This window comes from Haliotis rufescens, unplaced genomic scaffold (assembly GCF_023055435.1).
Source record: "Haliotis rufescens isolate VD_foot unplaced genomic scaffold, xgHalRufe1.0.p SCAF_11, whole genome shotgun sequence".
Taxonomy (NCBI): domain Eukaryota; kingdom Metazoa; phylum Mollusca; class Gastropoda; order Lepetellida; family Haliotidae; genus Haliotis; species Haliotis rufescens.
In genome coordinates, this window is record NW_025963791.1 from 1,415,431 (window position 1) to 1,441,181 (window position 25,751).

Here is a 25,751-nt window from a genome sequence, read left to right on the forward strand (position 1 = left end):
CAGTACACACAGACAATGTACACTACACACATACAATGTACACTACACACATACAGTTAGTGAGTGAGTTGTGTTTTAACGCCGCTTTTAAAAAATATTAGTTATATCTCGGCGTGTCAGCTTAATGTGGGAGGAAAACCCCAAGTGATGCAGGTCTCTGAGGTTTACAACTTCGGTGAAACCCACGAGCACGGGTATGGTGCTGACAAACGTAGAAACATAATTGGGACGAACCGGGAATCGAACTCACAATCATAGGTTTCTGGCGTGCCAAAGGGACGCAACTCTGAACAGCGAATCGCGGCGCCTCAGAGGACAGGGCCACCCGTGACCCCCGCCCCCTACACACTACACACATATAATGAACACTACACACATAGGGTACACTACACACAAAGTGTACACTACACACACATACTATGTACACTACACACATACTATGTACACTAAACACCCAGTGCACACTACACACATATAATGAACACTACACACATAGGGTACACTACACACACAATGTACACTACACACATACTATGTACACTACACACAAAGTGTCCAACTACACACATACTATGTACACTACACACATACTTTGTACACTAAACACCCAGTGCACACTACACACATATAATGAACACTACACACATAGGGTACACTACACACAAAGTATACACTACACACATAGTGTACACAACACACACATACAGTGTACACTACACACATATAATGAACACTACACACATAGGGTACACTACACACAAAGTATACACTACACACATAGTGTACACAACACACACATACAGTGTACACTACACACATATAATGAACACTACACACATAGGGTACACTACACACAAAGTGTACACTACACACATAGTGTACACTACACACACATACAGTGTACACTACACACATATAATGAACACTACACACATAGGGTACACTACACACAAAGTGTACACTACACACATAGTGTACACTACACACACATACAGTGTACACTACACACATAGGGTACACTACACACACATACAGTGTACACTACACACATACAATGTACACTACACACATAGGGTACACTACACCCATAGAGTGTACACTACACACAAAGTGTACACTACACACATACTATGAACACTAAACACACAGTGCACACTACACACATAGTGTACACTACACACACAGTATACACTACACACATACAGTGTACACTACACAAAAAGTGTACACTACACACATGCTGTGTACGCTACACCCATAGGGTACACTACACACACATATCATGAACACTTCACGCATACGATGTGACGTCATACAGTGTTACAAAATGACGTCATCGTACATGTACGGACAGCCACAATGTACATACACCCCGCGAGTGCTCCGGGTCACAATAGACCACCAGCAACCTTTGATGGTCAACGGCGTTGATCGTTGCTCATGATATCACTGGATTGTGTTCCAGATTCGATTATTTACAGATCGCCGCCCCATTGCAGGAATATTGCTTACTGCAGCTTTAAACAACAAACAGCAACAAACAACAGTGCAGTCTGATGTCATCTTAGCAGTAACAAACGCAAGAAACTGTTATTTACTAAATTCTAATTGACACCCTGTTTTTTTCTGCATTGATAACAGTGATCCATCCGTTCTTTGTTAACTCTACTTCTCGCTAAGATAAGATGGAAAGTGCTTCCCGGTATAGCTGACAATGTTTACATTAGCAAATATACGTGTCATAGGATTGATATAAATTATTGAATCAATAGAGAAATATCATATTTCCAAATACCGATCACTGGCGGTATCTTAGACTGTTGAGATTGATGGCAGTAACCATAGTGTCACGAGAACCTACCGGTGCCCGAGGCTGTCTGTGACGTCACTAGCCAGAACACTAATCTGTTAGTGAAGTGGTGTGCTGGGGGCGCCCGGTCTCTCTCACTCTCTCTACCTGCCCGACGAGCAACAGGTAAATATGGACATCTGTTCTTCTTCCAACTCTTTTAAAGCTGTCATATTAACATTCTCAAAGGTCAACACGAAGTTTTGTTGGTGTGTCACTGAATATGTTCTCAAATTATCGACAATCTATTTATTGTACAAATTTACTTAAGTAAGCCTCATGCTGGGCTCAGCTTTATCGAGCCAGGTGTGACCTGGTTGGAGCATATACATGTATATATACCAAAGAAACTGATAAGACAAGCAGGGCGATTTTAATCAAACTCAGAATGATTTATGTGTTATCTCTCTTTTGCAATTTAATATTAAAATCAAAATTAATGTGTTGATATATTTCATATAGTTTATTTTACTATGATCGCGCCACGTAAACACCTTTTGTATGGTATCGATTAGAGACTCCCTTCTCTAACGCAGAGCTGTTATATGTGGAATACCTCTCCCTGCGTCACACGGGTTTCGACAACATCTGGTACGGCGTTGCAGCGTCCCCAGATGTTCAACACCTCCATGCTTCTCTAAGTAACCGATCAATGTTCGTGTAGTGCTTGTTATCGAGTTTACCTGCGTATTAATTTCCAGGTAAGGTGTGACGGGACCTAGGAGTACACCACGATGTAGGGTCGCCCTTGCACCCCGGGATGGCGAATACAGGTCACAGTCTACCACCTGAGGGTGGTGGCCAATCCTCGCCCCAGAAAGTAGACGATGGGGGTATATTTGTTGACATTGACAGTAAGTCTTTTTGCTTTCATTCATCGTAGTGCGATCAGCAACTTTGTCAGTGTAGATGCTACGGAATACACAGAACCTGGGTAATCTGGAACGAGAACGTGCACATAAACAGCCGGGCAAAAGAAAGTATATTTGTTAAAGTTGCATTTAGTCACAAACATTACACACGCTATGAAAACGTTACAAGGCTGAGAACAGTCGCTGAAACACTGCAAAACACAGGTCCAAAACACAACTATCGCTGAAACACTGCAAAACACAGGTCCAAAACACAACTATCGCTGAAACACTGCAAAACACAGGTCCAAAACACAACTATCGCTGAAACACTGCAAAACACAGGTCCAAAACACAACTATGTTACCCGTATCACCGTCGAATAACCATTCTTGTTTGTTTGATCGCACCCACCATCAAACATGAATGTATACTTTCCTTAACCCGGCAGTATAGTAAACTGACATTACCCCATACCTGTTTTTTTAATCCGTAATAATTTCACATGGCTACATATCGTCCAGATCAACCACGTTTCATTATCTCCACGAGGCAGAATACACATGTCTTGTTTGTAAATGGTAGTAATTTAAACTGATACATTGTACATCTAAAATCTGTTCATATACTACTAGTACAGCATGTAGTGAATATCTCAGGATATAGTCACGTGATATTTGATATAGGTGTTAGACGGAGATTTATCCAGGATTCTAAACTGAGTGCCCTTGGCAGGCGAATTGGGGAAACAAAATCTAACAGAGTTTGGATTTTTAATGTTCATTGTTTCTTAAATTCAAACTTAGGCCTATTTTAATATTCTGTTTTGAGATTATATTCAATGCAATAATATATATCTCAGCACTACAACCTCATCCTATTTATTCGTCCTGTTATCAGTGAAATACAGCTTATTTCTACAAAGCTATAAAATTAGCCGTAGTCATTTTTATTAACATAAATTGAAACCTTTAACTCAATTGGGGGAATTTTTGTTATGACATTTGCTGCAGACTGTGGCCGACTAGCGGCCTCTAAACAAGTCTAGATAAATCCCTGGGCATTAAATGCTATTATTCTATGATGGATACAGTGTGATATATTTATACTGCAGCGACAAACATGTCGCTATATAAAATCTCCTGTGATATATACGTATTATTCATGTTCACGGCAATGGTAGACACAGTGATGAAAGTATGCCATGTCTAGGACATGTTTTGGGTGATGTATGCACGATTCCAGCACTATGATTCAATGAATGTTTTTACTAGAGGACTCAGTGATAATGAATCGCCAGCTTCCCGCTAGGTTGTGTTACTCGTCGCCGGGTCCCACCCACAGCGCGAGCATGCTGAGTCGCTGTAGACACTGTGACTCGGTACAATTATATCAAACAAATACTTGTATTTCTTTTAATTCAAAACAATAGATACCATACGTTTTAACAAAGAAGACATGCCATATGTAAGTAACCAGATACTATGTAAGTTGCCTTGACTTAATAATATAAGAGAGTTAAACGTTGTGGAGACTAGGTGTAGAATATGTTAGGATAACGTTACGCTTCTCTCTTACATCGCCGTCGTTTATCAATTTCCATGGCAAGCTACATATATATCAGAGAAGCTAAATCTTTTGACAATCTGTGTTGACAAAAATTATGTGATAATATGTTTCAATATTATTGATAATTGATAGCAATCGTGGATATTTTCATTGTAATTGCATGACGTTGTGATTCGCGGACTCCATGTTCGTGTGTTGTGTTCCGGTCATGTTCCTGTACAGTCAAACACCGTTGTGTCGAACTTTGATGTGTCGAACTTATGGTTGTCTAAAAGTAAAAGCGTGGTTCCTGCGTATTCCTTTTTTATTTATCATTTCGGTTGTGTCAAACCTCGGATAACTCCAAGTATTTACGTAGGTCCTTTCAACTTCGACACAATGGTGCTTGACTGTATATAGATTTGTAGGATTGTTCCCATTGTATATATCGTTCCGAAACGTTAGATGGAAGATATCAAAAATCACAGTTATAATCTTACTCTAGTCTCCCATATAACTACTCCGCCAGCGGATTAGTATAATTTCCGGACAGCCAGCGGCGCTGATCTAGAGGCCAGGTTACAGTGACATAACAGTAAACAGTTGATTACATATTACATAGCGGTTAATAACTCCAGGCAGGTTCATTCTGCTTCATCGTATTCACTTACCTGAGACATGGGAGGCCGAGGATGATGGGTGTTTCCTCATCCTAATTTATAGCAACCAGTTGTGTGAAACAATTACACACATCAACGCATTAGTAATCGCTGTTTTGAAACCATATTACATTATTTTTATCTAAATGTTTGGAAATTATTTTGTTTTCATTTATCGGATTTTTTATATTATTCAAATCATTCATACTCACGAGATTCACTCACTCACTCACGATGTTGACATGTTAACTCGTGGCTAAGACCCTCATAAAAAATATCAACTTTTTCATGTCACGAGATGCGATCAATGTCTGTGACAAGAAATGTTATTTGTCATATTAATATAGTATTTCATCACTTAATACATAATAAAAGCACATCTTGCTACAAGCTGACGCTGTAAAGAAGCCGTTAAACCCATAGATATATATCATGATAGTCATTGCCATGAATCATGAAAATTCGTATTACATTATGTCAACCTATACACTGGGTGCATCCGTGCTATGACTACGTGCTCACACGATTATTTTCGTTGGTTCAGAGGTCAAGGTGTCCTGCTTCTGACCCATAGAGCCGACCCTCGAATCCTTAACTCCTTTATTATTGGTTCATTCTGCAAATCCAACAGTCAGTGAGTGAGTATCGGTTTACGCAGCTTTTAACAATTTTCAAGCAAAAGCGAGTGATACCAGAAATGGGTTTCACACATTTTACCCATGTTAGGAATCGAACTCAGACCTTCAGCGTGACGAACGAGCGCTTTAACCACTCGGAAACTCTTTTCCTTTTACACTGGTCAGCTATTGTGTCCTTTGACGTCATTGTGACGTTTATCATGATTTAATTCACGATTTCATCTGGAATTACTGCATTAACCGACCCGTGAAGATCCGCGTTAGAATAGGTCTTCAGCAATCCAAGCTTCGTAAGAGGAGACTAGCGGGATCGTGTGCTCAGGTTCGCTGACTTGGTTGATGCATGTTATCGTATCCCACTTGCGTAGATCGGTGCTCATGATGCCATCACTGCATTTTCTGGTCTAGACTCGATTATTTACACAGCTCCGTCACATAGCTGGAATATATGCGGCGTTAAACAACAAACAAACTGTAGTAACCTTTTGGTTGTATAGTATAATGATTTGGTCATTTTTGGCGTACACGCATGTTAAAGACTCTCCTTTACCAAATGTTCCTTTATTTCTTTCAGTGAGTATATTTGAACTGCAGGTGGACCCACCTATAATGACGTCTACATTGTTAGTTCGTGAGACTTAATATTTCTTCCTCTTTCGCTAGGTACACCAGGCATATTGTATATATTAATCATATTCATAAATATTCATAACTACCATTTTAACGTTTAATGTATAAATTTACAATGTGTAAATGGCAAACTGCATTTATTTAATTATAGTCAGGTATACTGTACATTGTGAAAATAGTCAATTACATTTTCATAAAAATGTTTGGTATAATAGAAAAAACTTTAATCGAATCGAAGGTGGCAGATAGATCAGACACTTAGAAAATGCCTTTGACTTTTAAAAAAATTTCTTCACCTTTTCGTAATGGAAGCAATAACCGTTTTTGAAATGTTATTCAGCTATATTATAAATCACGTTTAACAGAGCAATATGTAATTTGATATTATTTCAAGTATAATTTAATGAAAATTGTAATTAAAATACTTCAAAACATTACAAAACCAGACATAACCAGATGTTCCAGACTAGATTTTTTATATTCTAAATATGTAATTGTCTATTTAATCGTCTACCTCTTATCTTTGATTTATACCTTAATCAAACATGTCGCGGTAATGCATACATATCTAGATTTAACTAAAACGGGCGGTTACTAACTGCAAATGAATCATGCTGTCAATTCAAATAGACGTTCAGGATCGTCGTGCCCTAAACCTCGGCACATTTATAGCGGTATGACATCACGTTAAAGCCTTAGGCATTACGTCTCCACGTTTATTTTAAGAAAATATGGCTTTAGATTTCTCACATTGTCCCGATGAAAACGAACAGAGACCCGAAAACACATATAACGTAGATGTGTCGCCACCCCAGGCTAGGTATCTCTCGGTGACAGTTAATGGTCACGTGACGTAAGATTAGGCCCCTGTAGCCTAGCTATGGGTGGGTACGTTTATTAGCGGTAAACAGGTGATAAAATATATGTGTGTTTGACTACTTTAATGTATACGAGGGCAAACATTACCACTTGTATCTAGCCGAAGGTATGACCATGCACTGAACGTGTTTGATGGGGGGACTGGTTGTATGTTAAATAGACATGTGTTATATTCATCAACTTGCCACGTGTCAACTTCGAATCAAGCTGCATACTTTATATTCATAAGTTTAAGTAAGCTGAAGTAAATGCCGTTTAGATAATGTTATTTATATTGCATGTTCCTACTATTTAAGTGATCAGCCTATTTCGCGAACACGTCGAGTTATCCGAAATTTGAGACAACGAAGTGGTGATATAAGAGCTTAGTTCATGTGGTGGCTCTGCCCATATTGTAACAGTCGTAAACGATATATCGAGTTAAAGGGGTTCGAGTTAACGGTATTTTAATGTAGGTCTATTGGGGATGTGAAATAGATTCCGTGTGTATCTATCGTTGTACTGAATTAGTAAGTAATGATAAGTAAAGCATCCGGGACTGAAATATATCGTTACAAGTATTCTACTTTAGTGCTTACAACCATGTTCTACTGTAGTTCTTTACAACCGTGTTCTACTGTAGTTCTTTTCAACCGTGTTCTACTGTAGTTCTTTACAACCGTGTTCTACTGTAGTTCTTTACAACCGTGTTCTACTGTAGTTCTTTTCAACCGTGTTCTACTGTAGTTCTTTACAACCGTGTTCTACTGTAGTTCTTTACAACCGTGTTCTACTGTAGTTCTTTACAACCGTGTTCTACTGTAGTTCTTTTCAGCCGTTTTCTACTGTAGTTTTTTTACAACCGTGTTCTACGGTAGTTCTTTTCAACCGTGTTCTACGGTAGTTCTTCACAGCCGTGTTCTACTGTAGTTTTTTTACAACCGTGTTCTACTGTAGTTCTTTTCAACCGTGTTCTACTGTAGTTCTTTACAACCGTGTTCTACTGTAGTTCTTTACAACCGTGTTCTACTGTAGTTCTTTACAGCCGTGTTCTACGGTAGTTCTTTACAGCCGTTTTCTACTGTAGTTTTTTACAACCGTGTTCTACTGTAGTTCTTTTCAACCGTGTTCTACTGTAGTTCTTTTCAACCGTGTTCTACTGTAGTTCTTTTCAACCGTGTTCTACGGTAGTTCTTTACAGCCGTTTTCTACTGTAGTTTTTTCACAACCGTGTTCTACTGTAGTTCTTTTCAACCGTGTTCTACTGTAGTTCTTTACAGCCGTTTTCTACTGTAGTTTTTTTACAACCGTGTTCTACTGTAGTTTTTTACAACCGTGTTCAACTGTAGTTTTTTACAGCCGTGTTCTTTTGTAGTTCCTTACAACCGTGTTCTACTGTAGTTCTTTACAACCGTGTTCTACTGTAGTTCTTTACAGCCGTGTTCTACGGTAGTTCCTTACAACCGTGTTCTACTGTAGTTCTTTACAACCGTGTTCTACTGTAGTTCTTTACAGCCGTTTTCTACTGTAGTTTTTTTACAACCGTGTTCTACTGTAGTTCTTTTCAACCGTGTTCTACTGTAGTTCTTTTCAACCGTTTTCTACTGTAGTTTTTTTACAACCGTGTTCTACTGTAGTTCTTTTCAACCGTGTTCTACTGTAGTTCTTTACAGCCGTTTTCTACGGTAGTTTTTTACAGCCGTGTTCTTTTGTAGTTCCTTACAACCGTGTTCTACTGTAGTTCTTTACAACCGTGTTCTACTGTAGTTCTTTACAGCCGTGTTCTACGGTAGTTCTTTACAACCGTGTTCTACTGTAGCTTTTTACAACCGAGTTCTACTGTAGTTCTTTACAACCGTGTTCTACTGTAGTTCTTTACAGCCGTGTTCTATTGTAATTCCTTACAACCGAGTTCTACTGTAGTTCGTCATAAACATGTTTGAATGTAGTTCGTTTACAACTGTGTTCTATTGTAGTTCGTTACAACCGTGTTCTATTTTAGTTCTTAAAAACCGTGTTCAACTATAGGTCTTAACCGTGTACTACCGTAGTTTGTTACAACCGTGTTCTACTGTAGTTCTTCACAACTGTGTCCTGCTGCTCTTGTCAACCATGTTCCAGACTATTTTACCTGACCATCACACAAACAGACAAACAGCTGTGCCGTAAATGTGCGGAAAGTGTCCTACGGTTCATTATAATGCATTCCCTATTTGACACAACCCCGGCTACATAACGCTGCAAGTGTTTACTGCGTGTCACTGTATGCACGTTTGTGTGACACTCGCTGAGGCTGAAAACCCTCGGGCAGGTTTCATGCTGGGCGCTCTGTTTGCCTGTGGCTGTCCAACAGTTTCATTTCCTTTTGAACTGTATTCCTATACAATGTGGTTATGGTGATGTTTGTTTTATGCATACGCAATGCGCGGATTAAAACACGCACTATAACTGGTTATTGTTCTTGCCAGATTTAATTCGAATTGCAATATAACATATCTTCGAAACTCACACAGAACGTGTGTAGAAGGGTGAGTGGACACTGTGGTAAGCCTATTTCATGGTGGTCTGTAAATAATCGAGTCAGAACCACACAAACAGGTGACCGAAATGAAGAGCAACGATCCACGCCATCGGGATACACTTTCAAACAGTCACGGAGCCTACTTTTACGGAGCTGACTTTCCCGATCCAAATGAGACACTGTTTACGACCAGCAATAGGTGAAATTGGGTTTAACGTCGCGTCCAAGACTATTGCACTTATATAGCGACGTGCATGCACGTGTGTGTGTGTGTGTGTGTGTGTGTGTGTGTGTGTGTGTGTGTGTGCGTGTGCGTGCGTGCGCGCGTGTGTGTGTGTGTGCGTGTGTGTGTGTGCGTGTGTGGCTGCTTGTACTAGTCCGGACTGATGCCGATTAATAGTGCTAGCTCACTGAGATACCATGCCGCAGTTTAACATGAATACCCCACTCAGACACAGTATACTGACTCCGAGCCGACCAGTCCTTGTTTTAGCCCCTGAATGCCGAGCGCCAGACAGGGTAACAACAAGTACCATCTTTTAACGTCTTTTGGTATGACGCGGCCGGTGATCGAACCCCGGACATTCCGCTCCCCGGGCGGACGCTCTACCACTAGACCACGGAGGCGGTCACGACCAGCAATAATCTGTCATAACAGTTATATCACTGTGGCATGTAATTATTCGAGTCTGATACAGACGAACCAGGGGATGATAGTATGAGCAGCGATATGCCGTCGGGATACGATGACGTATCAGCCAGGCCTAACGAAACATAGGATATCGGCACAGGACTGACACTTCGGATTGTTTTTCATATGATAGAGATACGAATTTGATATTGTCTAAGACATAAAGGTTTTATTATTTTGGTGAGATGATAGTATTTTATTTAATTATTGCTCTAAAACCATCACCAGAAACCTTTGTTACAGTGAACAATGTACCCAAAGCACACAGCTGTTACAGCTGGCGACAGATGTTTTAAAAATATTTACGAAATGCGATCGAGTGCAGTTATAGAATAAAATCAACATAAACGAAAATGGAGGTGGCCCGTTTTACAAATATCTGACCATTCCCATACCCCGGCATGGTGTTGAACAGAAAACGTTGGTTGACCATGAACTTAGATGGGCATATTCTACAAGTGAGTATGTCATGTAGGTCGGTCAAACGTCAGACGTTTATACGATGTCTGACCACAAGGCGTGGTGAGAATGACTCAAGATATATGCATTACAATCAGGTCGTGCTATTTGCGGCTGGATGCACATGGCATATCACCATGGCTAAAACACCCTAATGTTTGGCACTCGATGTTCGTCTTATGTACATCGTATATAGTACAGGACAGAACAGAAGTTTATTATTAAAGACTTGGGCTATAGCTACTAGCCCCTCATCTTACATTTACAAACTAAAAAACATGTATGAATGGCGGTGGGAGATCAATAAAAATACTTTGATTTTATAAATTTCGCGATGTACATTATCACTGTTTTACTGTTACAGCTACGTAACTGGTGCAATAATATTTATCAATATACATATATTTTTTATAATTCTTCAATTTGGGGCATGTTAATAAAAACTGATATTCATCTTCAATAACCTCAATGTTCACAATATCTAGGATCTCTATCGATATTTATATACCTTCCAGTTTCAATTTTCAACTTATGAGCAGATACTCTGATCATAGTAAAATATTTTCTTTTAAATCTCGGAGTGAGATATCTAAAGATATTTCACAGCCAAATACAGATTTAATGTTATTGTATAATGAGAGTTTTGAGGATTTAGATAAAGTACGAAACCATTTCTGTAGATAAATACCTATGTCTTTGTTTAAAATTTACACATAAAGTAAATTGGTTAACAGTTCATATAATCAGCAAATCCGTGAGATGATCAAACAAATTAATATGGAAACACCAATTTTGAACACTTATTAGACAGTCAAGTAATAATATATATCACGCTAGTAACAAAAGGCAACTTTTACTTTTTATAATCTAAAAACAGTACTTCGTAATTCGTATATATTTAGTAATATACAAAGGATAACGACCTAACTAGAACAACGTGTACTAAAAGAGAAAACATCACCTCGATTATCCTGTATATAATATCTTCATTCTTTTTTTATAAGAAATATTCCTGGACCTATTTGCTACCTTGGTGTTCCTTTTTAGTGTCACACGACACACCACATACAGTCGCCCAATCACTTACACATATGAGCTCATGTGCTAAGCCGTCATGGTTTAGATTTTGACATAATTGCATGAGTTGTTGCGAAATCCATGGCCATCCCCCTCCTCATCATTATCCCCCTCATCATCATCACCCCCCTCCTCATCATCACCCCCCTCCTCATCATCATCCCCCTCCTCATCATCATCCCCCTCCTCATCATCATCATCATCCCCCTCCTCATCATCATCCCCCTCCTCATCATCATCATCCTCATCATCCTCCTCCTCCTCATCATCATCCTCATCCCCCTCCTCATCATCATCCCCCTCCTCATCATCATCATCCTCATCATCCTCCTCCTCATCATCATCATCATCATCCCCCTCCTCATCATCATCCCCCTCCTCATCATCATCATCCTCATCATCATCATCCCCCTCCTCATCATCATCATCCTCATCATCATCACCCCCCTCCTCATCATCATCCCCCTCCTCATCATCATCCCCCTCCTCATCATCATCCCCCTCCTCATCATCACCCCCCTCCTCATCATCACCCCCCTCCTCATCATCACCCCCCTCCTCCTCATCATCCCCCTCCTCATCATCATCATCCCCCTCCTCATCATCACCCCCCTCCTCATCATCACCCCCCTCCTCATCATCATCCCCCTCCTCATCATCCTCCTCCTCCTCATCATCATCATCATCCCCCTCCTCATCATCATCCCCCTCCTCATCATCCTCCTCCTCCTCATCATCATCATCACCCCCCTCCTCATCATCACCCCCCTCCTCATCATCCTCCTCCTCCTCATCATCATCATCATCCCCCTCCTCATCATCATCCCCCTCCTCATCATCATCATCCTCATCATCATCACCCCCCTCCTCATCATCATCCCCCTCCTCATCATCATCCCCCTCCTCATCATCACCCCCCTCCTCATCATCACCCCCCTCCTCATCATCACCCCCCTCCTCCTCATCATCCCCCTCCTCATCATCATCATCCCCCTCCTCATCATCACCCCCCTCCTCATCATCACCCCCCTCCTCATCATCATCCCCCTCCTCATCATCATCCTCATCATCATCATCATCCCCCTCCTCCTCATCATCCCCCTCCTCATCATCATCCCCCCCTCCACATCCTCCTCCTCATCATCATCATACCCCTCCTCATCATCATCCCCCTCCTCATCATCATCCCCCCTCCTCATCATCCTCCTCATCATCATCATACCCCTCCTCATCAGCATCCCCCTACTCCCCATCCTCCTCCTCCTCATCATCATCATCATTATTATTATCATCATCATCATCATCATCTCTGTCCTTCTCTCCCTCCTCCTCGTCGTCATCATCATAATCATCAGCAGCATCAGCATCGTAGTAATAATAATCATCATCATCATCACAAACTACCTGTCAGTTCCATTAGTGGTGTATGTCTTAATGGCTCGAAGGCAGAAGCTGCTTCCCTCTAAGCGTGACATGGTGTGACATTAAGGACATTGTAACGAATTAAAACACGCATGGTGTAAAACATTACTGTCACAATCTCGCCACATAATATAAAATATCAAATTCAATCACACCTGTCGCCCTAGCTTAAATAGAAGCGTCGCAAGTCGAACAGGTGACGTGACAGTCATACGAATTAATATTGTGTATGCATTCAGAGGTAGCCAACCACGTGTTTTGTCTAATGGAAACAAAGACAGACGCAACATGTTGCAAACGATTCCATAAAAAAATCATCGTAAAAAATACAACGTTGCAACGGTTGATGAGGTCCAGTTATATCGTAGCCCCGCCGTGACTGATGGTCACTGTGGGTCTGACCTTGGAAAATAACATTACCTCGAAACAAGCTTAAACATAGGACTCACTTGAGTATCTTGACCAACGAAACGATGAAGTTCTAACTATTGACATCAATATTTATCATCCCGGGTGACGGAAGTGAATGTTATTTTTCGACGTTGGTATACCCGGGATATACACAATCCTGTTGCGGCCAATCACACTAGAGGTTGATAGCAAGAGCAACGATCCAGGCTTTAGGGTGACTATGGCACAATCAAGAAGGGCTTACAGTGTGACCACTCGATCCCCATTTTACCCAGATTGTGTATATTGGGGACATTTTCTGCACTGATCGGGTATTGGGTAAATCATCTTCCCGAGGCAAGGGCGTTATCTGCCTTGCCTCAGGAAGTTGTGGGTAAATAGTGTCGTGCATGTAGGACATGGGGCCGATATACAGTAAGGTCATGGGAATTGATGAAAACGGTAGTTGTGGGATGATTCCATTTCACCAAGCAATTATGGTTTCTGGATCCCTTTATGATTATGATTATGATGATGATTATTATGATGATGATGATGATGATGATGATGTCTCAAATGTTATATTACCAGTCATGTGTGTACGTATAGTACGTCATCAGCTGGTAAATATACACTAGTGTACATGTGCCTCTTGAAATCGACATGAACATGGCTATGAATATTGATACAGCCCACGCGGTTCGGGCACAGCTGTTCCGAGATAGTCAATATCATTTCACAGATATAGAAATGTATTCTTGCTTATCTTATTTTAGCATGCTGATTGAATAGCTTCTATACATTGTTTCTCTGACAATAACGATTTTTGTACTTCATTCATACTCTCGCATATCTGACCAATTATATCAAAGTTCTGTTGAAATGCAGTATTTACAGTCTAAATAATATAATATAATGAAGTCGGCCAAAGTAAAATATAGTCATCGAATATGATTAAATATGAACAATAGAATGTTATAAAACGCTGTAAAAACGCATCATTTGTTTCTCCACTTATTTGTGTTGTATTCGTCAATAACTGTTTCAGTTAAACTTTTCAAATGTGTTTTAAATATTTGTAAATATTTTCTATCGACAGTGATCAAAGCACAAATTAGAGTTATCTTGTTTTTGTGTCTGGAATCACAGAAGCATCCAAACATGTTGTTTTTTCTATCAAATCGTCAAATAGCTCGGGTTGCGTCTCTTGGGCATGCCAGAAACCTGTGAAAGTGGGTTCGAATCCTGGTTCCCCCGATTATGCTTCTAAGATTGTCAGCACCATACCCGTGCTCGTGGGTTTCACCAAGTGGTAAACGTCATCATGTGACGGCTTTCCTCCCACATCAAGCTGGCACGCCGTCACATAACTGGACTTCGGTTCAAAGCGACGTTAAACCCAACTCACTCACTATTGAATAGTTATAGTGTTCAGCGTATTTTATTAAGCGTGTTTTCCTATTCGAATAAAACAATATGTCTGTAACAGAGTTTGGGGTTTTGCAATGTCGGTGTAAGCCATGCAGTATTACTAATTATTATACCTGATAGGATACTACAAACATCCACAAACTATCATAGATTTAAGCCTGTAAATGTACACACATGTGATTGGCTGAGTGAGGTGCGTTTAGATCCGATTTGGAAATCAAACTTCAGGATATTGTCAAAATATATCACATCTTGGACAATAACTATTTCAATTTTCTGCCACTAAGTGACAACATGTTTCCATCACTGTTGCTATCGATGGGTGTGGCAATATTCAATCTAAAAACAAATTAGTTTCCCGCTGCTAGATTTACATTTGTTAGGAATAATCAATACACGTATTTTTCTTTCCTATTATCCGTTGCAAACACCTGGTGTCATCCTTGTTGCTCGTATTTTGTGAAAGATTCGCTGTTGCCTAATCCAGGGTCCTCTCTTCCAGCTACAAGTCTTGCCATTATTTTGGGATGTTCCGCTGGTGCCTTCCTTCTCATCGTCTTTGCCGTCATCCTGTTCCGGTTGCGCAGGCGCAGGAGAAAATTATACGAATCTTCATTTGATGATGGAGACGACCCTTCTTCATCCCGATCTATGCCAACATCAAGGTATGAACATATTAATAGCATTCAGGGTTTGATGAGGACATATCATTCCATGATATACAAAATGATTTCTTACATGAAAACTGCCGGGCAAAAGAAAGTATACACTTGAAAATTAGATTTGATAAAACAAATTACAAACGTTACCAAAATGTTACAAGGCTGAAAACAGTGGCCGAAACACTGCAACTTAAGGTCCAAAACACAACTATGACACCCGCATCAAATACATCACCATCGCTTAACCATTTCTTTTATGTTTCATGGTTAACCACCACTGTGTATCTTTTCTTACTGTACCACTTACTGTGTACATTTCCTCTACAGGAGCTCATCGCCCAACTTTTCCAAACGTCTGTCATGTCCGGAAGTGGGGGCATCAGGGAAGCCTGTCACCCCCATGATCCGCTCCGTCACGATCGACGGCATCCCCTTCCAGCTGCCCACAGAGAGGGTTCAGCCCGGGGGTAACGGACGCCGAGAAAGAGGGGGAAGCCTGGCCAGCCTCCCTCGCCAGCACAGCATCCTTGGGTCAGTACAACCCGAACTGTACAGGTGAGAGCTTCTTCGTTCGTGAGTGTGTTCGTGACCAAGTGAGTGAGTTTGGTTTAATGTCACTTCCTAATATATCGCCCCTGAGGGCCATCTAAGGAATATTTGAATTTTATATATATTTGAATATAATAACAATTTCGTCTCAAACGAAGCCACTTTACACTCGTGTATACTCCCTACTTATAACATATACAATTTCGGACATATTAAAAAGCTCAGATAAGTCTGTTTTTTCTTCCCAATGAATCTGTAGACACAGTTCAGAAATAGAGAAAACTAGATTGACATGGGAGGGACGCTACTCTTTGACCTTTGGTACACCGTAAACTCTACCATCGCTACCATTTATTCTACCAACAATTCTTTAAAGAGATGATCACTTTGAAGCATGGTTCGTATTGATGTACGTTATTATTAGGACTGCATCCATGATTGTTTCTTCACTATTGCAACTCCCTCTTCAATACGACGGCTTTCAGACCTCAAAGTGGCTCGGAGGATGACGAGGCCTACCTCCCCGCCACCCCCCACGGACGCCTCTGGTTCTCTGTCATCTATGACGCCGCTGTTGAACAACTCCAGGTCACCCTCATCAAGGTCAAGAGCTTGCCAGGTAAACTTAAAATGGTTCCCGACACTCTTTGCGCCTCTCGATATTAAGAGACCAGCTTACATGTAGATCCTACGTAAAATGGGCTACCCTACATGTAATCTCAAGACCTTCCACAACGCTGACAGCTAGTGGCGTCAAGTTTAAATGATATGATAAAATACTATTACATAGAAAAGAAGAGGTCTATGACAATATAGCTGCGTCAATAAGTTCCTAGGACAGGCTCGGTCTGGTGTGTAGACAAGGGGTTCAGGTTTCCAGTGTTTGGAGCCATTGCTGTGTCCTCGCCGTCGCATTGCTGGAATATTGCTAAGCAGCATCTAAAACCACACTCACTGAGTAATAAATGCAGGTGAGCTAACAGCATGTCTTATGTTTAACGTATTCTCACGGACAGTTGATGTTCCAGCCACGGCGCAATCACGTCGACATAGCCACGTGATAGCAGGTTTTGACGCATGCACACAGTTCTCTCTTTGTGTCTGCAGTACATCTGCACACACACACACACACACACACACACACACACACACACACACACACACACACACACACACACACACACACACCATTATGGGGAAACCTCGTTTACCCGGACAAGAGAACTTGTCGATCTTGTTGTATTCTTTAGTTAATATACACAAGAAACATTAATCTCTACTAATGCTTCGTTACTCCGGAGATTCAATTTGAACATGTGTGGATTAATGGGTCTGGGATATAATGGTATAATGTCAAATGGTTGTGAAATATTGTCCCTTCTCAAAAGGTCAGTTGTGACTAAAAGCACACGTGTCAGATACAAACACTGCGTTCTGGAACGATGCCAGACTTTGTATATTTATTGATTCATTTCTCGGCAGAGACGCACGTGTTTAATGTAATCCATAAATCAATAATTAATTAAGTTTAGGTTTGCGAAAGAAATATCAGGTAAAATGCATTTAACGACCTGGTTCATTGTGTACATAGACTTCAGTTCATTTGGTTCAGTTAACATGGCTTATCACATACCAGGGGTAATATGGCCACATGTGATGCGTATGGTCGACATGTAGACACCCTTAATGACAGTGAAACCTTGTTAATCTGGACGCTTTTGTGTCAAAAGAATTCGCCCACATTAACACAGTAATGTGCGTGTAATAATGTCCAGATGATCTCAATAGTACATATCCCGAAGACGGGTTGCCGGACTGGGTCTGGATTAACGAGTTTCGTTGTGTATAAAATATGTAACTAGCTAGGCTATCACCCTTATCTTCCAAAGGCAAGGGAATTAACTGATTCTATTTGGCTGGAATTTATGGGCTCGATCGTAGCGCCACCAGTGGTTATTACGTGTTATGTTCCTTCTATTTCCCGCCTATTGACCAATCAGATTCCACCTGTCATATCCCTTGCATTTGCTTCAAACAAAATGGCGGCGCCCAGTCAAGACGATCTAAACGTTAATCAAGATCTATATTGTGATAAAACGGGTTATAACTTGCGAAGTACATCAAACAACGTATACATAACGAGCACCTTGACTAAGATTTGGAAAATATCTGTCAAAACCAGTTGACGGTACACAGCTTTGTAAATCTTCCAATCGAACGAAATCTTTACGGTTGTCGCCATGTTACTTATGAACCGAATGTCGATTTCGTTACGCGATTTTGATTGGACTATGCATAGACTCATTTGTCCAGCCAAACTAGAACTCCGTGATTCCAAACAAGTTCGACAAGAGTGGAAACTGGACTTTTATAGTCAGTTAAATCCCTTGCCTCGGGAAAATGTACCACCCTTGATTGAAAACTGAATTTGACATTCTTTTATTAATTATTGTGAAGTAATTTGACATTCATTTATTAATTATTGTGAAGTAAGTCGGAAATCTTGCCGGTACACGTAAACTATTTACACCTAAGCCAAATGAAAATTCAAACTGGTACTGGCAACGAGGTAACAGACAGACAGTTATTTTGAATACTTAAAAAAGAAACAAGAAAATACGAGTGCAGTATAAAATCACCTTTATTTTCACTATAGTCAATTCCAGATATAACGAAGTCATACAGAGGGAATATTCCGCTTTTCAAAGGTTCGTTGTATCAGAAGTGAAAGAAAGCATGGCCGGTTCCTGGTCCCAAGCAATCTTTATGCTGGTCGTACGAGGCGACTTAGTCGATCGGGTGGTCAGGCTCGGTGCCTTTGTTTAGTGCGGGTTATCATGCCCCGATCGTACTTCACAATATCATTCACTGGATTGTCTAGTTCGGACTCGATTATTGACAGTCCGCTGTCATGTAGCTGTAATATTACCGAGGGTGGTTAGCAACAAACAGACGACTTGTCTTGAAGCAAGATCCTTAAGAATGCAGCCCGTGCATCTCTTGTGTCCCAAGCCAAGTCATAAAGACAGAACATTGAGGATGTTTGACTAATATACGATGATCATATACTTCCAGGTCGAATAAAACATGAAGCACCACGTGACCCCTTCGTCAAAGTTTTCCTCCTACCAGACGAGAAGACATGCAAGGTGTCAAAGGTCAGGAAGAAGACCCTGTCTCCTATCTTCAATGAAACATTCCAGTTCCAGGTGGGTCATCACTGTCAGAGCGCTAGCATTGTCATTTGACAGTTACACCATAAACTATAACTGACCATAGACATTACAAGCTTGACGAACTGGTCTCGCTCACCCAACACCAAGAACCCAAGAACATTGGAGGGTGGGACCCAATGATGTCATAATGTTTGCAGAGTAGTGTCCCTTAGTAGCAAGGATATGTTGGTCATGGGGTCGAATCCAATATTGGCTCCGATAGGGATTCTTGGTTTCGCAGCAACATACTCATACTTGTACGTTTGCCCAAGTCCAAGGTTACATGTATGGTTACTTTGAGCTGAGTTGTGAGTGAGTGAGTTTGGTTTAACGCCGCTTTTAACATTTATATCACGGCGTGTCCTTGATCTTTAAGCTGACACGTCGTGACATAACTAACACCTCTTAAAAAGCGTCCAACCCAACTAAAACACTCAACCCCTACCTCAACATAATCTAAAGGGATTTTTCGAGTACACACTTGACCATGTGATGTTTTTCCCTCAGGCCTCCCCTGATGACGTATACAGAAGGACGTTACGCTTCTCTGTGTATGACGTAGACAAAAGACGTGTACGTCACTCACTCGGTCACGTGATGGTTCCACTGAAGGACGTTGACCTGACGAAGAGCGAACCACTTTGGAGCGATCTGGAGCCTATGGCACACGTATGTTATTCTTTCCCAGTGATTGCTTTATCATGTTTTTGTAGAAATCCTGTAAATTACTCAACAGCATGAGGCATCATCAGTTCAAGCCAGTTCATATTGAATTAACCTTTGCTTCCAATATGCTATGAAAAATAACTTCTTCAATTATTTTTGTGCACAATTTATGGATAAACAGATCTTAAAGATGCAAACATTTCACACAAACGTGCCATTGGTTCGCATTGATAATGCTAAGCTGATGTGAGAAAAAGCGCTGAAATCTGAAATCAGTAATAAAATTATGTGTGGTATTCACTTAGTTTTTGAAATATTAACAGGTGCCAAGTGACAATATTGCTGAAATATCTTGAAAAGAATAAAATGTCATTTCAGAAAATGCAATCGATGTTAGAATCGCCACATTAAGAAAAAGAACGTCTGAAGAACAAATAATCTGTTTTGTGTCCTAACCATGTCCTGTATGTCTACAGGCAACGTCGTGTCTGGGGGAGCTGTACTTCAGCCTCACCTACCAACCGCAGACAGAGCGGATAAAGGTGGTCATCATCCGAGTCAGACAACTCCGACATCTGGACTATGGTGGCGAGACAGGTACATCACACCCCCTCAACAAAAACACTTTCCATACTGTTATCAACCCGGATCCATTGGTCTTAATATGAAAAGATTTTTACTAATTTGTTTCAAAAAATGTTATCGTAAATCCATTCCCCCGAATGCATATTCTTGTCATGCTGAATGAAGCTATTTTTTTAAACAAAAGCAAAATATTGAAGGTTTTAATAAGCATCTATTTTCAATTTTACCTATTTATAATTTCGCAAATGAAGATCGATTAAAAATGTTTTTATGAAAATAAATCTGCATTTGATATCATATTGTTTGTAACATGTCCTCATTGACGAATGTTATTTACAGATATTGCTGTATCCTAACAGGATATCAGTGCTTAACATGTGAAAGATGATCCCTATTGGTCTAAATGAATATTGCGGACCCAAATAGCCCGCCAGGCGTGGTATTAATTAGCTACTGCATCTAGTTGCGTGTGTCCCCAATTATCACTATCATTATCATGTTTTTGTCGGATGAGATGTCCCTTATTGCTTTTATCACGTCTTGATTATAAAACTTCCCTCTCCAGGTATGTACGTACGCATCCAGTACTGTCATGGACGAAAAACACACAAAACTAAACGCACAGTCTTGCTTATGGGAGCATCAGAAGCGGAAATCAACGAGTCCTTCTCGTTTTCAATCTCCGGGCGACAGCTGGACTCGTGCAGCTTCGTCATGACCCTGATGACGTCGCCTATGGGGACACGCTCCAGCCACCATGAGGAGTATGGCCGTGTAACTGTGGGACCGTTCCTCTTCGCCCGTGGCCAGGAGCTGCTTCATTGGCAGGAAATGATATCCCAGCCCCGCTCCCCAATAACGAGGTGGCACACCCTCACACCAACATCCGCTCTGGAGCCAGATCGATAAACGGATCACCCAACGCCACCATGCGGTTCTGTGAAATCACACCTGATACAACGTCTATTTTTATGATCAAATTCACACCCTCTGTTTCGGCGTAGTAATCTCTGTAGAGTTGATGCACTACTTCTGTTTCGGCGGAGTAAACTAAGACTACATACTCGAAATGTCACATCAACCCGTGATAAATTTAAACATGTTTTCTCATTATCGTTCGGGTCGTTTAAAACATGTCGCGTGAAATACTTCTTCTCAGGTGAATAAGTTTGGTTTTATTCGTTAAGAAATCCCGTTTTATTAGCTATATGGGTCTCAAGAACGTACGGAAATAGTTAATATCCTTCATTGCCGAAATCATGACAATAGTAACAAATGAGCTTTCTGCAGAGAGAAAAAAGTGACAACGGTCAACTTGAAAAAATAATTTCTTTCACGGCCTGAGGGTGTTTTATGTTTACTTAATTAATATTATGTTGTTATATTGCTGTCTTAAAGTACGACCGTTTGATCCATCAACTTAAGATGAACTGGGAATCAACATAATCTACGGTACCTACAAGTGTCTTTTCTAATGTGTCGATATGTAGCGAAATGTATTTCTGTTTTAAACCCTAGTTTAGCTCTGTAAAAAGAGAGAAAACTGTCCCATACGAAGGTACACAACAAAACGTAACTGTATATTGTACTGCTCTCTAGAAAACCCCTCTGTTGATCAAGTAACTGTGCTACAGTATTTGGTGTCTGATTATAATCAAAGTTTTGTAAATTGTTCGACGCCACTGTCTTCTTCATCACGGATTTGCACTCTGGTCCACTCCGCGATCTACACACTTTTTGGAGTAGCAATGGCGTGTCCTGTGACATTCAAATGAATGGAACTAATTCTAATATGTAAAATGGACCTTTCCCTCCTCCCCCCCCCCCCCCCCCCCCCCCCCCCCCCTCACTCCCCAGGGCTGGCCAGTTTGATGTGACTTTTTTTTAACAAGGTGACTGGGTCTGTGTTAGGTGTTCATGTTAGTCGCACCCTGAAATAATTGATGTGATGTAAACGTAATTACGGTTAAAAGGGGTCATGCTCGAATCGTCATGAAAGTGAGCGTGATTATTTCATGTAGGTCACAATTATTGGGTAACGGGTTCATCCAAAAAGGATCACTGTGTAATTCAATAACTTAACTCTGCCTGTGGAGTAATTGTGACAATGTTTTATAATACGTCCGTGTGGTTAGCCTGTAATGTTTACCTTTAAACCGCCCCTTGAATTATATTTTGTGTTCTGTTAGTTATTATTATTGTTGTTACCTTGATGAAAGTTTGCTTGAAATCAAACATAACGTAATCTCAAAATCGACTTTACATATTTCTCAAGTTTCCCCATCAAAGCGCAGATCGTAGCTCGACTGTGTTTAAACTAGACAGCGTTTGATTTGAAGAGAAACAAGACGTAAATGTTGTTAAACAGCAGAATCGCCATGTGGCAATAGCAATATTGGTTTTGGAAATATATATATATGTCATCGTAAATGAGAATTCAATAAAATATTTTTAAAAGTGTGCTTGTTATTATTCATATTCCTTTTCCATACCTTGAACCTCGCACGCAACCAAACAAGCACCGATGTCTACCACTGCAACTGTCTCGAGAAGTTCCTCAAGTTGGTGTGTTTTATCATCATATATTTTGTAGGGAACCCTTGAAGTGGTTCGAGCAAATGACGTATGCATATATAACAAACAGGGTCCTCCAGAAGACAAAGAATCCTATTCAATTAATTGTCCGGAACATGGAGTATTTGGAATCATTAGGTTATGCTGTATATGTCATCTCTCTTGGGAAGTTGTCAATGGGCCCCGTTCCATAAAGAGATTTTAGTGCTAAGCCGATGGTAACTTCATACTTTAACATAGACTTACATATACGAGAACAGTTAAGAAAAGGAACGTATTTATTTCATAACGAAATACTAATACATTCAGAAGAAGAAAAAGCAAAATATTAATGTCTATTTATCTTATTAATTGTCAATTGAAATTATAAAATTGTGGATGATTTAGAGATGATACCACTTATTATGAATGAAAATAAATAATGACAGCAATCCAGATTTGTTCGGTTGACGTCATCAGTTAGCCACACTCTTCCTTCAATCACACTGGCTTAAAGTGGCCATCATACACATCTTTCTTACATCCTCAAAACAAATGTTGAAAACCATTTATATGCATTAAAAACTCATTCAAAAAGCAGATCCAGTTATAACTCCCGTGTAATTTATGCAATGCCTCGTGGACCATCACACACTCCCACATATGTATAACCGTATATGTAGCGGGTAGGGGTACAGTTTGCTACACAACTCGATGCAATTATTCATACAGTTCCATATATCCGACATTCGCTATTTCCATGAAATAACGTCACTCAAGGACTTTGTGACATCCGGGTATGGCTGTATGTGTTACGTACCCTATTCATTAATACTTACTAAAAACTAGCTGTATGTAGATATAACTACATTTTCGAGCTATGGAGAGTCAAATGAGAATATATATAAGTGATTTTAGATTTATGTTGAGATGACTGAGTTTGTGTGTGAGTGAGTGAGTTGGGGTTAACGTCGCATTAACAGTATTCAAGTTATATCGCGGCGTGTCAGCTGAACGTGGGAGGAAAGCCCGAAGTGATGCAGGTCTTTGACGTTTACCACTTTGGAGAAACCCATGAGCTGGTGCAGACAAACCTAGAAACATAATCGGGTCGAACTGGGATTCGAACCCGCAATTTGACATGTAAGTATCTGGCGTGCACAAGGGCACAGCGAACTGCGCGGTTCAGACGACTAGGTCACCCGTTCCCATTAACTGGTTGGGATATCAATTTTTTTGTTACAATATATACAATATTTGAGTATTAACGTGCATCATACAATGTGTATAAAAATAGAGTATATATAATTTGTATATATCTCAATATATACATGAAATATTAAATTGATAAAAACTAAATTATAATTAAACTCACTTCTTCACGCTATACACTGTGTATACACATTATTGCACTCATTTTGTTGAACTTGACACTATACCATGATGACTGACCAGCAGTATCATGAATCCTTTCACCAGTAAAAGCGCCATTAGAAACAGCTGGCAACACCATAAATGTGCGATGTTGTTGTGTGGTACATTCCTATACAGTGACGCTCAGCTGAGACACACATTATCGATTAGTATTGACTCGCCTCCCACAGCTGGTTCGATTGATGTGACAATAGTTCTTATCATTTTACAGGTCAGGGTTTTATGATGGTGATATATGGATGATCATATATCAAAAGTGAAGTGTTTGTCATATTTTGTGTATCTGAGCAGTATTTCAGTCAAGATTGTACGTATCACAGTGATGTACGAGTATATCGTTTCAACATTAACCGTGCATCATATTCTGCTGGAGGCCCACGCGAGCTTTACCGGTCATCAGTTATGTGCCTTTTTTTCAACAATCTCTTTACAGCGTAGTGACTAATTCTCCCGTGTGCGTATCTCTCGTTGTGTCCAGCCATGGGTTATAATGTTCTTCTTTCCTCAATGACTCCATATTTTCACTGTCGGAAGAATTGCCACTGTCTGGTTGATCTATATTGACTGCGCTCGTAAATCTCACATTTTTGGACTTGATATTGTTTTTGTCGGCCCCAACAATTTCATCATCTTTTCTGCCCCGGGAATCATCCATTATGGGCACAAGATAGATATCAGATTCAGTGTTCGGTTCTTGAGAAGCTATCCCACCGGATGTAGTCGTTCTTTTAACACCACCCGGCTTGTTTCCAGAGGTTGATGGTATCTGTGACGCGTTCGGCACTGCGGAACTCCTTCCGGTTTCGACGTCATATACTACCTTGTCGTCTGATTGGTCTTTCGGACCTATATCGTCAGTAGAGGAATCTACAGTGTCAAACATATCGATGACCTTGTCCAGTTCCAGACTAGCAAGTTGGTTCCGCAGATCAATGATGTTGTCGCTTTTGGGCTCCTCGCCCAGCGTAATCACCTTCTCCTGCTCCTCCATGGATATCACCGACCTCCGTCTCGACTGCAGCGACTTCAGCGATCTGACATAAAAATTCACACATATGAAGGT

General features: G+C 40.5%; 2 protein-coding genes across 3 annotated transcripts in view; one reads left to right on the forward strand and one right to left on the reverse strand.

The window, feature by feature from the left end:
• The first annotated feature begins 1,848 nt into the window (after positions 1-1,848).
• On the forward strand, positions 1,849-23,161 carry LOC124144575 (synaptotagmin-15-like). The gene is made up of 9 exons (XM_046514057.2): positions 1,849-1,975; positions 2,551-2,703; positions 15,527-15,689; positions 16,014-16,241; positions 16,721-16,854; positions 19,311-19,444; positions 19,958-20,119; positions 20,593-20,713; positions 21,267-23,161. Exons 2-9 carry the CDS (start codon positions 2,610-2,612, stop codon positions 21,608-21,610), a joined length of 1,380 nt encoding a protein of 459 aa, XP_046370013.2. The 5' UTR covers positions 1,849-1,975; positions 2,551-2,609; the 3' UTR covers positions 21,611-23,161.
• Positions 23,162-23,535: 374 nt separating this feature from the next.
• LOC124144573 (cadherin-23-like) overlaps positions 23,536-25,751 on the reverse strand; it is a 64,208-nt gene continuing 61,992 nt past the window's right edge. Inside the window, exon 64 of one of the 2 annotated variants that reach the window (XM_046514054.2) lies at positions 23,536-25,722. In XM_046514054.2, the coding sequence (XP_046370010.2) occupies positions 25,116-25,722 (607 nt within the window). In that variant the 3' untranslated portion in view covers positions 23,536-25,115. The remainder of the gene's footprint in view (positions 25,723-25,751) is intronic. The other variant, XM_046514055.2, reaches the window with a different exon arrangement.